Source organism: Ostrea edulis, chromosome 6 (genome assembly GCF_947568905.1).
Source record: "Ostrea edulis chromosome 6, xbOstEdul1.1, whole genome shotgun sequence".
Classification (NCBI taxonomy): Eukaryota; Metazoa; Mollusca; class Bivalvia; order Ostreida; family Ostreidae; genus Ostrea; species Ostrea edulis.
Genome location: NC_079169.1, coordinates 49,743,767 through 49,759,608, shown reverse-complemented (window position 1 = coordinate 49,759,608; position 15,842 = coordinate 49,743,767). Strand labels below are relative to the sequence as shown.

The 15,842-nt window shown below is 36.7% G+C and overlaps 1 protein-coding gene across 1 annotated transcript in view; it reads right to left on the bottom strand.

Moving 5' to 3' along the window:
• Positions 1-15,842, bottom strand: part of LOC125646912 (uncharacterized) — a 324,296-nt gene that overhangs the window by 177,817 nt on the left and 130,637 nt on the right. The window contains exons 115-146 of the mRNA XM_056139838.1: positions 15,543-15,656; positions 15,201-15,314; positions 14,355-14,468; positions 13,848-13,961; positions 13,633-13,746; positions 13,072-13,185; positions 12,730-12,843; positions 11,880-11,993; positions 11,373-11,486; positions 11,158-11,271; positions 10,597-10,710; positions 10,255-10,368; positions 9,409-9,522; positions 8,902-9,015; positions 8,687-8,800; positions 8,126-8,239; positions 7,784-7,897; positions 6,938-7,051; positions 6,431-6,544; positions 6,216-6,329; positions 5,655-5,768; positions 5,313-5,426; positions 4,463-4,576; positions 3,956-4,069; positions 3,741-3,854; positions 3,180-3,293; positions 2,838-2,951; positions 1,988-2,101; positions 1,481-1,594; positions 1,266-1,379; positions 705-818; positions 363-476 (exon numbers count right to left, since the gene is read on the bottom strand). Of these exons, the coding sequence (XP_055995813.1) occupies positions 363-476; positions 705-818; positions 1,266-1,379; positions 1,481-1,594; positions 1,988-2,101; positions 2,838-2,951; positions 3,180-3,293; positions 3,741-3,854; positions 3,956-4,069; positions 4,463-4,576; positions 5,313-5,426; positions 5,655-5,768; positions 6,216-6,329; positions 6,431-6,544; positions 6,938-7,051; positions 7,784-7,897; positions 8,126-8,239; positions 8,687-8,800; positions 8,902-9,015; positions 9,409-9,522; positions 10,255-10,368; positions 10,597-10,710; positions 11,158-11,271; positions 11,373-11,486; positions 11,880-11,993; positions 12,730-12,843; positions 13,072-13,185; positions 13,633-13,746; positions 13,848-13,961; positions 14,355-14,468; positions 15,201-15,314; positions 15,543-15,656 (3,648 nt within the window). The remainder of the gene's footprint in view (positions 1-362; positions 477-704; positions 819-1,265; positions 1,380-1,480; positions 1,595-1,987; positions 2,102-2,837; positions 2,952-3,179; positions 3,294-3,740; positions 3,855-3,955; positions 4,070-4,462; positions 4,577-5,312; positions 5,427-5,654; positions 5,769-6,215; positions 6,330-6,430; positions 6,545-6,937; positions 7,052-7,783; positions 7,898-8,125; positions 8,240-8,686; positions 8,801-8,901; positions 9,016-9,408; positions 9,523-10,254; positions 10,369-10,596; positions 10,711-11,157; positions 11,272-11,372; positions 11,487-11,879; positions 11,994-12,729; positions 12,844-13,071; positions 13,186-13,632; positions 13,747-13,847; positions 13,962-14,354; positions 14,469-15,200; positions 15,315-15,542; positions 15,657-15,842) is intronic.

The following is a 15,842-nucleotide window of genomic DNA, read 5'->3' as shown; positions in this document are numbered from 1 at the left end:
TCCATTTCAAAAAGCGTGTAATTTGTACCAGATTTTGAGGGGAAAACTGTTTTTGTCCATTATCACTACATACATGTCCACGTATATACCATTTCCTTAAAATGAAATAATTTTACTTTCTCCTTGAATTTTTGTGATTCATTCCTTACAATAATAATTTGTACAAACTTAAAATCAAACGTGCTTTACGAATGCAATAAACTAAAAGAGATTAAAATTTAGTCCCAAAGAAACGCGTTGTGAATTTGCAAACATTTGATACGTACTCAATACGTTAAATACGTTACAGGTAGTCAATAGCCAGCATCATATTTGAAAACATGTGCCCTTTCTGATGCATACACTATATACAATCTCCTTACTTTGCGTGCAGTTGGTTCCATTCAATCCTGACGCACATTGACATTCGTAACCATTGATGAGATCCACGCATGTTCCATTGTTCTCACAAGGTTGGTCAACACATTCATCGATATCTACAACAATCGGCAAGGCATGAATAAAACAATAACTGTTTCTGCAATTTCTACCACTGAATAGTGCTCCTTCGTGCATAATGTAATACAATTCATATCGTCAACCAATGCAACACACTTCGTAGTCATGATTAAAACTTTTTCATGACTAATTTCAACAACGAAGTATTGGATTATTTCATCAGGAGTAAAAGTTCCCGTTTGTGCATTGCGTTCTTGCACACTCACCGACAGTACAGTTTTTGCCGTTGAATCCCATAACACATGCACACTGGTAATCGTTGATGAGGTCTACACAGGTTCCATCATTCTGGCATGGTCCGTCAGAACACTCATCGATATCTACGAATATTACAAAATAGCATAATGATATCAGTAATAATAATGAGGATTGGTTTTATATAGCGCTTTTTCCAGCTGTTCAAAGCGCTTTACAATACATTATTACCCTGGCAGACCTTGTATCAATCTAGAAATTTCTCAGCTTCCTGGGAAGCATACAGTGTAAGGTGCCGTTAAGGCGCTGGAGCAATAACATTCTAACATTATCTTTCACTGTCTATAGCCAGGTACCCCTTTTACACTTGGGTGGAGTGAGGAAATTCATGTAAAGTGCCTTTCCCAAGAACAAAACGTCGGCCCTGCCACGGCCAGGACTCCAACCCAAGACCTTTCGGTCGCGCGTCTGACAGCCTAACCACTAGGTCACCGACGCCACCAACGAACACTTCACTTAACCTTGCGTATTTGACATTGAAATTGAATGTAGATGGGTAAAATAGACTTTACTTGTTGAACAGTTTGTGTCTGCAAAACCAGGGACACAATCACACTGGTAGTTGTTTACAAGGTCCACACACGTTCCGTTGTTTTGACAAGGATCCCCAGCACATTCATCCATATCTGAATTTCAAAGAAAATTGTGGGATATAGCGTACAATAACATCACCTTAACACACAAGTTTTCGGCCAATTATTTTCAACTGCATTTTGATGAAACTTACTATTCTCGCAGTGAGTCCAATTAAATCCCGGAACACATTGACATTCGTAGGTATTAATTTGATCTATGCATGTTCCATTGTTCTGACAAGGTTCCGCCACACACCCATCTATATCTGAAATGAAATAGATTCTATATCAGCAAAGAAAGGATCTTTTTTCATGAAAAGATACACGAATTGAATGATGTGTTCATTATTTTCAATTTTTGTAGAAACCCAAGGCATTGAAATAACAAAAATCCTGCAATTTGTAACATCTTTTGAGGGAATACTCTATTTCGATCCGTTGTCAGTACATTTATACGATTTCATTAAAATGAAATAATGTTCTTTTCTTTTTAAATTGTTGTGTTCCTATTAATAATAGTTTGTACAGACTTCAAATCAAACGTGATTTACCAATGCCAAAAATTAAAACCAAGCAAGAATAATCACCAAGACACCCTTTGTTAATATTCAGTATCATATTTCAAAAAGTGTGTCCATTCTGATACCCAATCTCCTTACTTTCTGTGCAGTTGGTTCCATTAAATCCTGCCACGCATTGACATTTGTAGTCATTGACGAGATCCACGCATGTTCCATTGTTCTCGCATGGTTGGTCAATACAGTCATCGATATCTGCAACAATGCGCAGGGCATAGATATAGAATAATTCTTTCTGCATTTCCTCTGACCCAATACTTGGTGGATAATGTAACACCATTCATAAAATCAACCAATGAAATACACTCTGTAGGCATCAGAACAGCGTTTCAATTACTGACGTCAGTATATTTTAAGACTATTTTACGACGATTAAATGTCGTCAAGGTCTTTCTACTGTTTCATAGTGTAGCGAAACAGTGATGTTTCTTTTTAAATCTTGGCAAAAATGTCAAAAGTATCAAACAAAAAAGTAAACCAGGGCATAATTTGTCTGTCAATTTAATAAGATACACCACTTCAAGAATGTGTCGATTACTTTCAATTTTCGTTGAGAAATCCAAGATGTTTCCATTTCAAAAAGCGTGTAATTTGTACCAGATTTTGAGGGGAAAACTGTTTTTGTCCATTATCACTACATACATGTCCACGTATATACCATTTCCTTAAAATGAAATAATTTTACTTTCTCCTTGAATTTTTGTGATTCATTCCTTACAATAATAATTTGTACAAACTTAAAATCAAACGTGCTTTACGAATGCAATAAACTAAAAGAGATTAAAATTTAGTCCCAAAGAAACGCTTTGTGAATTTGCAAACATTTGATACGTACTCAATACGTTAAATACGTTACAGGTAGTCAATAGCCAGCATCATATTTGAAAACATGTGCCCTTTCTGATGCATACACTATATACAATCTCCTTACTTTGCGTGCAGTTGGTTCCATTCAATCCTGACGCACATTGACATTCGTAACCATTGATGAGATCCACGCATGTTCCATTGTTCTCACAAGGTTGGTCAACACATTCATCGATATCTACAACAATCGGCAAGGCATGAATAAAACAATAACTGTTTCTGCAATTTCTACCACTGAATAGTGCTCCTTCGTGCATAATGTAATACAATTCATATCGTCAACCAATGCAACACACTTCGTAGTCATGATTAAAACTTTTTCATGACTAATTTCAACAACGAAGTATTGGATTATTTCATCAGGAGTAAAAGTTCCCGTTTGTGCATTGCGTTCTTGCACACTCACCGACAGTACAGTTTTTGCCGTTGAATCCCATAACACATGCACACTGGTAATCGTTGATGAGGTCTACACAGGTTCCATCATTCTGGCATGGTCCGTCAGAACACTCATCGATATCTACGAATATTACAAAATAGCATAATGATATCAGTAATAATAATGAGGATTGGTTTTATATAGCGCTTTTTCCAGCTGTTCAAAGCGCTTTACAATACATTATTACCCTGGCAGACCTTGTATCAATCTAGAAATTTCTCAGCTTCCTGGGAAGCATACAGTGTAAGGTGCCGTTAAGGCGCTGGAGCAATAACATTCTAACATTATCTTTCACTGTCTATAGCCAGGTACCCCTTTTACACTTGGGTGGAGTGAGGAAATTCATGTAAAGTGCCTTTCCCAAGAACAAAACGTCGGCCCTGCCACGGCCAGGACTCCAACCCAAGACCTTTCGGTCGCGCGTCTGACAGCCTAACCACTAGGTCACCGACGCCACCAACGAACACTTCACTTAACCTTGCGTATTTGACATTGAAATTGAATGTAGATGGGTAAAATAGACTTTACTTGTTGAACAGTTTGTGTCTGCAAAACCAGGGACACAATCACACTGGTAGTTGTTTACAAGGTCCACACACGTTCCGTTGTTTTGACAAGGATCCCCAGCACATTCATCCATATCTGAATTTCAAAGAAAATTGTGGCATATAGCGTACAATAACATCACCTTAACACACAAGTTTTCGGCCAATTATTTTCAACTGCATTTTGATGAAACTTACTATTCTCGCAGTGAGTCCAATTAAATCCCGGAACACATTGACATTCGTAGGTATTAATTTGATCTATGCATGTTCCATTGTTCTGACAAGGTTCCGCCACACACCCATCTATATCTGAAATGAAATAGATTCTATATCAGCAAAGAAAGGATCTTTTTTCATGAAAAGATACACGAATTGAATGATGTGTTCATTATTTTCAATTTTTGTAGAAACCCAAGGCATTGAAATAACAAAAATCCTGCAATTTGTAACATCTTTTGAGGGAACACTCTATTTCGATCCGTTGTCAGTACATTTATACGATTTCATTAAAATGAAATAATGTTCTTTTCTTTTTAAATTGTTGTGTTCCTATTAATAATAGTTTGTACAGACTTCAAATCAAACGTGATTTACCAATGCCAAAAATTAAAACCAAGCAAGAATAATCACCAAGACACCCTTTGTCAATATTCAGTATCATATTTCAAAAAGCGTGTCCATTCTGATACCCAATCTCCTTACTTTCTGTGCAGTTGGTTCCATTAAATCCTGCCACGCATTGACATTTGTAGCCATTGACGAGATCCACGCATGTTCCATTGTTCTCGCATGGTTGGTCAATACAGTCATCGATATCTGCAACAATGCGCAGGGCATAGATATAGAATAATTCTTTCTGCATTTCCTCTGACCCAATACTTGGTGGATAATGTAACACCATTCATAAAATCAACCAATGAAATACACTCTGTAGGCATCAGAACAGCGTTTCAATTACTGACGTCAGTATATTTTAAGACTATTTTACGACGATTAAATGTCGTCAAGGTCTTTCTACTGTTTCATAGTGTAGCGAAACAGTGATGTTTCTTTTTAAATCTTGGCAAAAATGTCAAAAGTATCAAACAAAAAAGTAAACCAGGGCATAATTTGTCTGTCAATTTAATAAGATACACCACTTCAAGAATGTGTCGATTACTTTCAATTTTCGTTGAGAAATCCAAGATGTTTCCATTTCAAAAAGCGTGTAATTTGTACCAGATTTTGAGGGGAAAACTGTTTTTGTCCATTATCACTACATACATGTCCACGTATATACCATTTCCTTAAAATGAAATAATTTTACTTTCTCCTTGAATTTTTGTGATTCATTCCTTACAATAATAATTTGTACAAACTTAAAATCAAACGTGCTTTACGAATGCAATAAACTAAAAGAGATTAAAATTTAGTCCCAAAGAAACGCGTTGTGAATTTGCAAACATTTGATACGTACTCAATACGTTAAATACGTTACAGGTAGTCAATAGCCAGCATCATATTTGAAAACATGTGCCCTTTCTGATGCATACACTATATACAATCTCCTTACTTTGCGTGCAGTTGGTTCCATTCAATCCTGACGCACATTGACATTCGTAACCATTGATGAGATCCACGCATGTTCCATTGTTCTCACAAGGTTGGTCAACACATTCATCGATATCTACAACAATCGGCAAGGCATGAATAAAACAATAACTGTTTCTGCAATTTCTACCACTGAATAGTGCTCCTTCGTGCATAATGTAATACAATTCATATCGTCAACCAATGCAACACACTTCGTAGTCATGATTAAAACTTTTTCATGACTAATTTCAACAACGAAGTATTGGATTATTTCATCAGGAGTAAAAGTTCCCGTTTGTGCATTGCGTTCTTGCACACTCACCGACAGTACAGTTTTTGCCGTTGAATCCCATAACACATGCACACTGGTAATCGTTGATGAGGTCTACACAGGTTCCATCATTCTGGCATGGTCCGTCAGAACACTCATCGATATCTACGAATATTACAAAATAGCATAATGATATTAATAATAATAATGAGGATTGGTTTTATATACCGCTTTTTCCAGCTGTTCAAAGCGCTTTACAATACATTATTACCCTGGCAGACCTTATATCAATGTAGAAATTTCTTAGCTTCCTGGGAAGCATACAGTGTAAGGTGCCGTTAAGGCGTTGAAGCAATAACATTCTAACATTATCTTTCACTGTCTATAGCCAGGTACCCCTTTTACACTTGGGTGGAGTGAGGAAATTCATGTAAAGTGCCTTTCCCAAGAACAAAACGTCGGCCCTGCCACGGCCAGGACTCCAACCCAAGACCTTTCGGTCGCGCGTCTGACAGCCTAACCACTAGGTCACCGACGCCACCAACGAACACTTCACTTAACCTTGCGTATTTGACATTGAAATTGAATGTAGATGGGTAAAATAGACTTTACTTGTTGAACAGTTTGTGTCTGCAAAACCAGGGACACAATCACACTGGTAGTTGTTTACAAGGTCCACACACGTTCCGTTGTTTTGACAAGGATCCCCAGCACATTCATCCATATCTGAATTTCAAAGAAAATTGTGGCATATAGCGTACAATAACATCACCTTAACACACAAGTTTTCGGCCAATTATTTTCAACTGCATTTTGATGAAACTTACTATTCTCGCAGTGAGTCCAATTAAATCCCGGAACACATTGACATTCGTAGGTATTAATTTGATCTATGCATGTTCCATTGTTCTGACAAGGTTCCGCCACACACCCATCTATATCTGAAATGAAATAGATTCTATATCAGCAAAGAAAGGATCTTTTTTCATGAAAAGATACACGAATTGAATGATGTGTTCATTATTTTCAATTTTTGTAGAAACCCAAGGCATTGAAATAACAAAAATCCTGCAATTTGTAACATCTTTTGAGGGAACACTCTATTTCGATCCGTTGTCAGTACATTTATACGATTTCATTAAAATGAAATAATGTTCTTTTCTTTTTAAATTGTTGTGTTCCTATTAATAATAGTTTGTACAGACTTCAAATCAAACGTGATTTACCAATGCCAAAAATTAAAACCAAGCAAGAATAATCACCAAGACACCCTTTGTTAATATTCAGTATCATATTTCAAAAAGTGTGTCCATTCTGATACCCAATCTCCTTACTTTCTGTGCAGTTGGTTCCATTAAATCCTGCCACGCATTGACATTTGTAGTCATTGACGAGATCCACGCATGTTCCATTGTTCTCGCATGGTTGGTCAATACAGTCATCGATATCTGCAACAATGCGCAGGGCATAGATATAGAATAATTCTTTCTGCATTTCCTCTGACCCAATACTTGGTGGATAATGTAACACCATTCATAAAATCAACCAATGAAATACACTCTGTAGGCATCAGAACAGCGTTTCAATTACTGACGTCAGTATATTTTAAGACTATTTTACGACGATTAAATGTCGTCAAGGTCTTTCTACTGTTTCATAGTGTAGCGAAACAGTGATGTTTCTTTTTAAATCTTGGCAAAAATGTCAAAAGTATCAAACAGAAAGGTAAACCAGGGCATAATTTGTCAATTTAATAAGATACACCACTTCAAGAATGTGTCGATTACTTTCAATTTTCGTTGAGAAATCCAAGATGTTTCCATTTCAAAAAGCGTGTAATTTGTACCAGATTTTGAGGGGAAAACTGTTTTTGTCCATTATCACTACATACATGTCCACGTATATACCATTTCCTTAAAATGAAATAATTTTACTTTCTCCTTGAATTTTTGTGATTCATTCCTTACAATAATAATTTGTACAAACTTAAAATCAAACGTGCTTTACGAATGCAATAAACTAAAAGAGATTAAAATTTAGTCCCAAAGAAACGCTTTGTGAATTTGCAAACATTTGATACGTACTCAATACGTTAAATACGTTACAGGTAGTCAATAGCCAGCATCATATTTGAAAACATGTGCCCTTTCTGATGCATACACTATATACAATCTCCTTACTTTGCGTGCAGTTGGTTCCATTCAATCCTGACGCACATTGACATTCGTAACCATTGATGAGATCCACGCATGTTCCATTGTTCTCACAAGGTTGGTCAACACATTCATCGATATCTACAACAATCGGCAAGGCATGAATAAAACAATAACTGTTTCTGCAATTTCTACCACTGAATAGTGCTCCTTCGTGCATAATGTAATACAATTCATATCGTCAACCAATGCAACACACTTCGTAGTCATGATTAAAACTTTTTCATGACTAATTTCAACAACGAAGTATTGGATTATTTCATCAGGAGTAAAAGTTCCCGTTTGTGCATTGCGTTCTTGCACACTCACCGACAGTACAGTTTTTGCCGTTGAATCCCATAACACATGCACACTGGTAATCGTTGATGAGGTCTACACAGGTTCCATCATTCTGGCATGGTCCGTCAGAACACTCATCGATATCTACGAATATTACAAAATAGCATAATGATATCAGTAATAATAATGAGGATTGGTTTTATATAGCGCTTTTTCCAGCTGTTCAAAGCGCTTTACAATACATTATTACCCTGGCAGACCTTGTATCAATCTAGAAATTTCTCAGCTTCCTGGGAAGCATACAGTGTAAGGTGCCGTTAAGGCGCTGGAGCAATAACATTCTAACATTATCTTTCACTGTCTATAGCCAGGTACCCCTTTTACACTTGGGTGGAGTGAGGAAATTCATGTAAAGTGCCTTTCCCAAGAACAAAACGTCGGCCCTGCCACGGCCAGGACTCCAACCCAAGACCTTTCGGTCGCGCGTCTGACAGCCTAACCACTAGGTCACCGACGCCACCAACGAACACTTCACTTAACCTTGCGTATTTGACATTGAAATTGAATGTAGATGGGTAAAATAGACTTTACTTGTTGAACAGTTTGTGTCTGCAAAACCAGGGACACAATCACACTGGTAGTTGTTTACAAGGTCCACACACGTTCCGTTGTTTTGACAAGGATCCCCAGCACATTCATCCATATCTGAATTTCAAAGAAAATTGTGGCATATAGCGTACAATAACATCACCTTAACACACAAGTTTTCGGCCAATTATTTTCAACTGCATTTTGATGAAACTTACTATTCTCGCAGTGAGTCCAATTAAATCCCGGAACACATTGACATTCGTAGGTATTAATTTGATCTATGCATGTTCCATTGTTCTGACAAGGTTCCGCCACACACCCATCTATATCTGAAATGAAATAGATTCTATATCAGCAAAGAAAGGATCTTTTTTCATGAAAAGATACACGAATTGAATGATGTGTTCATTATTTTCAATTTTTGTAGAAACCCAAGGCATTGAAATAACAAAAATCCTGCAATTTGTAACATCTTTTGAGGGAACACTCTATTTCGATCCGTTGTCAGTACATTTATACGAGTTCATTAAAATGAAATAATGTTCTTTTCTTTTTAAATTGTTGTGTTCCTATTAATAATAGTTTGTACAGACTTCAAATCAAACGTGATTTACCAATGCCAAAAATTAAAACCAAGCAAGAATAATCACCAAGACACCCTTTGTCAATATTCAGTATCATATTTCAAAAAGTGTGTCCATTCTGATACCCAATCTCCTTACTTTCTGTGCAGTTGGTTCCATTAAATCCTGCCACGCATTGACATTTGTAGCCATTGATGAGATCCACGCATGTTCCATTGTTCTCGCATGGTTGGTCAATACAGTCATCGATATCTGCAACAATGCGCAGGGCATAGATATAGAATAATTCTTTCTGCATTTCCTCTGACCCAATACTTGGTGGATAATGTAACACCATTCATAAAATCAACCAATGAAATACACTCTGTAGGCATCAGAACAGCGTTTCAATTACTGACGTCAGTATATTTTAAGACTATTTTACGACGATTAAATGTCGTCAAGGTCTTTCTACTGTTTCATAGTGTAGCGAAACAGTGATGTTTCTTTTTAAATCTTGGCAAAAATGTCAAAAGTATCAAACAGAAAGGTAAACCAGGGCATAATTTGTCAATTTAATAAGATACACCACTTCAAGAATGTGTCGATTACTTTCAATTTTCGTTGAGAAATCCAAGATGTTTCCATTTCAAAAAGCGTGTAATTTGTACCAGATTTTGAGGGGAAAACTGTTTTTGTCCATTATCACTACATACATGTCCACGTATATACCATTTCCTTAAAATGAAATAATTTTACTTTCTCCTTGAATTTTTGTGATTCATTCCTTACAATAATAATTTGTACAAACTTAAAATCAAACGTGCTTTACGAATGCAATAAACTAAAAGAGATTAAAATTTAGTCCCAAAGAAACGCTTTGTGAATTTGCAAACATTTGATACGTACTCAATACGTTAAATACGTTACAGGTAGTCAATAGCCAGCATCATATTTGAAAACATGTGCCCTTTCTGATGCATACACTATATACAATCTCCTTACTTTGCGTGCAGTTGGTTCCATTCAATCCTGACGCACATTGACATTCGTAACCATTGATGAGATCCACGCATGTTCCATTGTTCTCACAAGGTTGGTCAACACATTCATCGATATCTACAACAATCGGCAAGGCATGAATAAAACAATAACTGTTTCTGCAATTTCTACCACTGAATAGTGCTCCTTCGTGCATAATGTAATACAATTCATATCGTCAACCAATGCAACACACTTCGTAGTCATGATTAAAACTTTTTCATGACTAATTTCAACAACGAAGTATTGGATTATTTCATCAGGAGTAAAAGTTCCCGTTTGTGCATTGCGTTCTTGCACACTCACCGACAGTACAGTTTTTGCCGTTGAATCCCATAACACATGCACACTGGTAATCGTTGATGAGGTCTACACAGGTTCCATCATTCTGGCATGGTCCGTCAGAACACTCATCGATATCTACGAATATTACAAAATAGCATAATGATATCAGTAATAATAATGAGGATTGGTTTTATATAGCGCTTTTTCCAGCTGTTCAAAGCGCTTTACAATACATTATTACCCTGGCAGACCTTGTATCAATCTAGAAATTTCTCAGCTTCCTGGGAAGCATACAGTGTAAGGTGCCGTTAAGGCGCTGGAGCAATAACATTCTAACATTATCTTTCACTGTCTATAGCCAGGTACCCCTTTTACACTTGGGTGGAGTGAGGAAATTCATGTAAAGTGCCTTTCCCAAGAACAAAACGTCGGCCCTGCCACGGCCAGGACTCCAACCCAAGACCTTTCGGTCGCGCGTCTGACAGCCTAACCACTAGGTCACCGACGCCACCAACGAACACTTCACTTAACCTTGCGTATTTGACATTGAAATTGAATGTAGATGGGTAAAATATACTTTACTTGTTGAACAGTTTGTGTCTGCAAAACCAGGGACACAATCACACTGGTAGTTGTTTACAAGGTCCACACACGTTCCGTTGTTTTGACAAGGATCCCCAGCACATTCATCCATATCTGAATTTCAAAGAAAATTGTGGCATATAGCGTACAATAACATCACCTTAACACACAAGTTTTCGGCCAATTATTTTCAACTGCATTTTGATGAAACTTACTATTCTCGCAGTGAGTCCAATTAAATCCCGGAACACATTGACATTCGTAGGTATTAATTTGATCTATGCATGTTCCATTGTTCTGACAAGGTTCCGCCACACACCCATCTATATCTGAAATGAAATAGATTCTATATCAGCAAAGAAAGGATCTTTTTTCATGAAAAGATACACGAATTGAATGATGTGTTCATTATTTTCAATTTTTGTAGAAACCCAAGGCATTGAAATAACAAAAATCCTGCAATTTGTAACATCTTTTGAGGGAACACTCTATTTCGATCCGTTGTCAGTACATTTATACGATTTCATTAAAATGAAATAATGTTCTTTTCTTTTTAAATTGTTGTGTTCCTATTAATAATAGTTTGTACAGACTTCAAATCAAACGTGATTTACCAATGCCAAAAATTAAAACCAAGCAAGAATAATCACCAAGACACCCTTTGTCAATATTCAGTATCATATTTCAAAAAGTGTGTCCATTCTGATACCCAATCTCCTTACTTTCTGTGCAGTTGGTTCCATTAAATCCTGCCACGCATTGACATTTGTAGCCATTGACGAGATCCACGCATGTTCCATTGTTCTCGCATGGTTGGTCAATACAGTCATCGATATCTGCAACAATGCGCAGGGCATAGATATAGAATAATTCTTTCTGCATTTCCTCTGACCCAATACTTGGTGGATAATGTAACACCATTCATAAAATCAACCAATGAAATACACTCTGTAGGCATCAGAACAGCGTTTCAATTACTGACGTCAGTATATTTTAAGACTATTTTACGACGATTAAATGTCGTCAAGGTCTTTCTACTGTTTCATAGTGTAGCGAAACAGTGATGTTTCTTTTTAAATCTTGGCAAAAATGTCAAAAGTATCAAACAAAAAAGTAAACCAGGGCATAATTTGTCTGTCAATTTAATAAGATACACCACTTCAAGAATGTGTCGATTACTTTCAATTTTCGTTGAGAAATCCAAGATGTTTCCATTTCAAAAAGCGTGTAATTTGTACCAGATTTTGAGGGGAAAACTGTTTTTGTCCATTATCACTACATACATGTCCACGTATATACCATTTCCTTAAAATGAAATAATTTTACTTTCTCCTTGAATTTTTGTGATTCATTCCTTACAATAATAATTTGTACAAACTTAAAATCAAACGTGCTTTACGAATGCAATAAACTAAAAGAGATTAAAATTTAGTCCCAAAGAAACGCTTTGTGAATTTGCAAACATTTGATACGTACTCAATACGTTAAATACGTTACAGGTAGTCAATAGCCAGCATCATATTTGAAAACATGTGCCCTTTCTGATGCATACACTATATACAATCTCCTTACTTTGCGTGCAGTTGGTTCCATTCAATCCTGACGCACATTGACATTCGTAACCATTGATGAGATCCACGCATGTTCCATTGTTCTCACAAGGTTGGTCAACACATTCATCGATATCTACAACAATCGGCAAGGCATGAATAAAACAATAACTGTTTCTGCAATTTCTACCACTGAATAGTGCTCCTTCGTGCATAATGTAATACAATTCATATCGTCAACCAATGCAACACACTTCGTAGTCATGATTAAAACTTTTTCATGACTAATTTCAACAACGAAGTATTGGATTATTTCATCAGGAGTAAAAGTTCCCGTTTGTGCATTGCGTTCTTGCACACTCACCGACAGTACAGTTTTTGCCGTTGAATCCCATAACACATGCACACTGGTAATCGTTGATGAGGTCTACACAGGTTCCATCATTCTGGCATGGTCCGTCAGAACACTCATCGATATCTACGAATATTACAAAATAGCATAATGATATTAATAATAATAATGAGGATTGGTTTTATATACCGCTTTTTCCAGCTGTTCAAAGCGCTTTACAATACATTATTACCCTGGCAGACCTTATATCAATGTAGAAATTTCTTAGCTTCCTGGGAAGCATACAGTGTAAGGTGCCGTTAAGGCGTTGAAGCAATAACATTCTAACATTATCTTTCACTGTCTATAGCCAGGTACCCCTTTTACACTTGGGTGGAGTGAGGAAATTCATGTAAAGTGCCTTTCCCAAGAACAAAACGTCGGCCCTGCCACGGCCAGGACTCCAACCCAAGACCTTTCGGTCGCGCGTCTGACAGCCTAACCACTAGGTCACCGACGCCACCAACGAACACTTCACTTAACCTTGCGTATTTGACATTGAAATTGAATGTAGATGGGTAAAATAGACTTTACTTGTTGAACAGTTTGTGTCTGCAAAACCAGGGACACAATCACACTGGTAGTTGTTTACAAGGTCCACACACGTTCCGTTGTTTTGACAAGGATCCCCAGCACATTCATCCATATCTGAATTTCAAAGAAAATTGTGGCATATAGCGTACAATAACATCACCTTAACACACAAGTTTTCGGCCAATTATTTTCAACTGCATTTTGATGAAACTTACTATTCTCGCAGTGAGTCCAATTAAATCCCGGAACACATTGACATTCGTAGGTATTAATTTGATCTATGCATGTTCCATTGTTCTGACAAGGTTCCGCCACACACCCATCTATATCTGAAATGAAATAGATTCTATATCAGCAAAGAAAGGATCTTTTTTCATGAAAAGATACACGAATTGAATGATGTGTTCATTATTTTCAATTTTTGTAGAAACCCAAGGCATTGAAATAACAAAAATCCTGCAATTTGTAACATCTTTTGAGGGAACACTCTATTTCGATCCGTTGTCAGTACATTTATACGATTTCATTAAAATGAAATAATGTTCTTTTCTTTTTAAATTGTTGTGTTCCTATTAATAATAGTTTGTACAGACTTCAAATCAAACGTGATTTACCAATGCCAAAAATTAAAACCAAGCAAGAATAATCACCAAGACACCCTTTGTCAATATTCAGTATCATATTTCAAAAAGTGTGTCCATTCTGATACCCAATCTCCTTACTTTCTGTGCAGTTGGTTCCATTAAATCCTGCCACGCATTGACATTTGTAGCCATTGACGAGATCCACGCATGTTCCATTGTTCTCGCATGGTTGGTCAATACAGTCATCGATATCTGCAACAATGCGCAGGGCATAGATATAGAATAATTCTTTCTGCATTTCCTCTGACCCAATACTTGGTGGATAATGTAACACCATTCATAAAATCAACCAATGAAATACACTCTGTAGGCATCAGAACAGCGTTTCAATTACTGACGTCAGTATATTTTAAGACTATTTTACGACGATTAAATGTCGTCAAGGTCTTTCTACTGTTTCATAGTGTAGCGAAACAGTGATGTTTCTTTTTAAATCTTGGCAAAAATGTCAAAAGTATCAAACAGAAAGGTAAACCAGGGCATAATTTGTCAATTTAATAAGATACACCACTTCAAGAATGTGTCGATTACTTTCAATTTTCGTTGAGAAATCCAAGATGTTTCCATTTCAAAAAGCGTGTAATTTGTACCAGATTTTGAGGGGAAAACTGTTTTTGTCCATTATCACTACATACATGTCCACGTATATACCATTTCCTTAAAATGAAATAATTTTACTTTCTCCTTGAATTTTTGTGATTCATTCCTTACAATAATAATTTGTACAAACTTAAAATCAAACGTGCTTTACGAATGCAATAAACTAAAAGAGATTAAAATTTAGTCCCAAAGAAACGCTTTGTGAATTTGCAAACATTTGATACGTACTCAATACGTTAAATACGTTACAGGTAGTCAATAGCCAGCATCATATTTGAAAACATGTGCCCTTTCTGATGCATACACTATATACAATCTCCTTACTTTGCGTGCAGTTGGTTCCATTCAATCCTGACGCACATTGACATTCGTAACCATTGATGAGATCCACGCATGTTCCATTGTTCTCACAAGGTTGGTCAACACATTCATCGATATCTACAACAATCGGCAAGGCATGAATAAAACAATAACTGTTTCTGCAATTTCTACCACTGAATAGTGCTCCTTCGTGCATAATGTAATACAATTCATATCATCAACCAATGCAACACACTTCGTAGTCATGATTAAAACTTTTTCATGACTAATTTCAACAACGAAGTATTGGATTATTTCATCAGGAGTAAAAGTTCCCGTTTGTGCATTGCGTTCTTGCACACTCACCGACAGTACAGTTTTTGCCGTTGAATCCCATAACACATGCACACTGGTAATCGTTGATGAGGTCTACACAGGTTCCATCATTCTGGCATGGTCCGTCAGAACACTCATCGATATCTACGAATATTACAAAATAGCATAATGATATCAGTAATAATAATGAGGATTGGTTTTATATACCGCTTTTTCCAGCTGTTCAAAGCGCTTTACAATACATTATTACCCTGGCAGACCTTATATCAATGTAGAAATTTCTCAGCTTCCTGGGAAGCATACAGTGTAAGGTGCCGTTAAGGCGCTGGA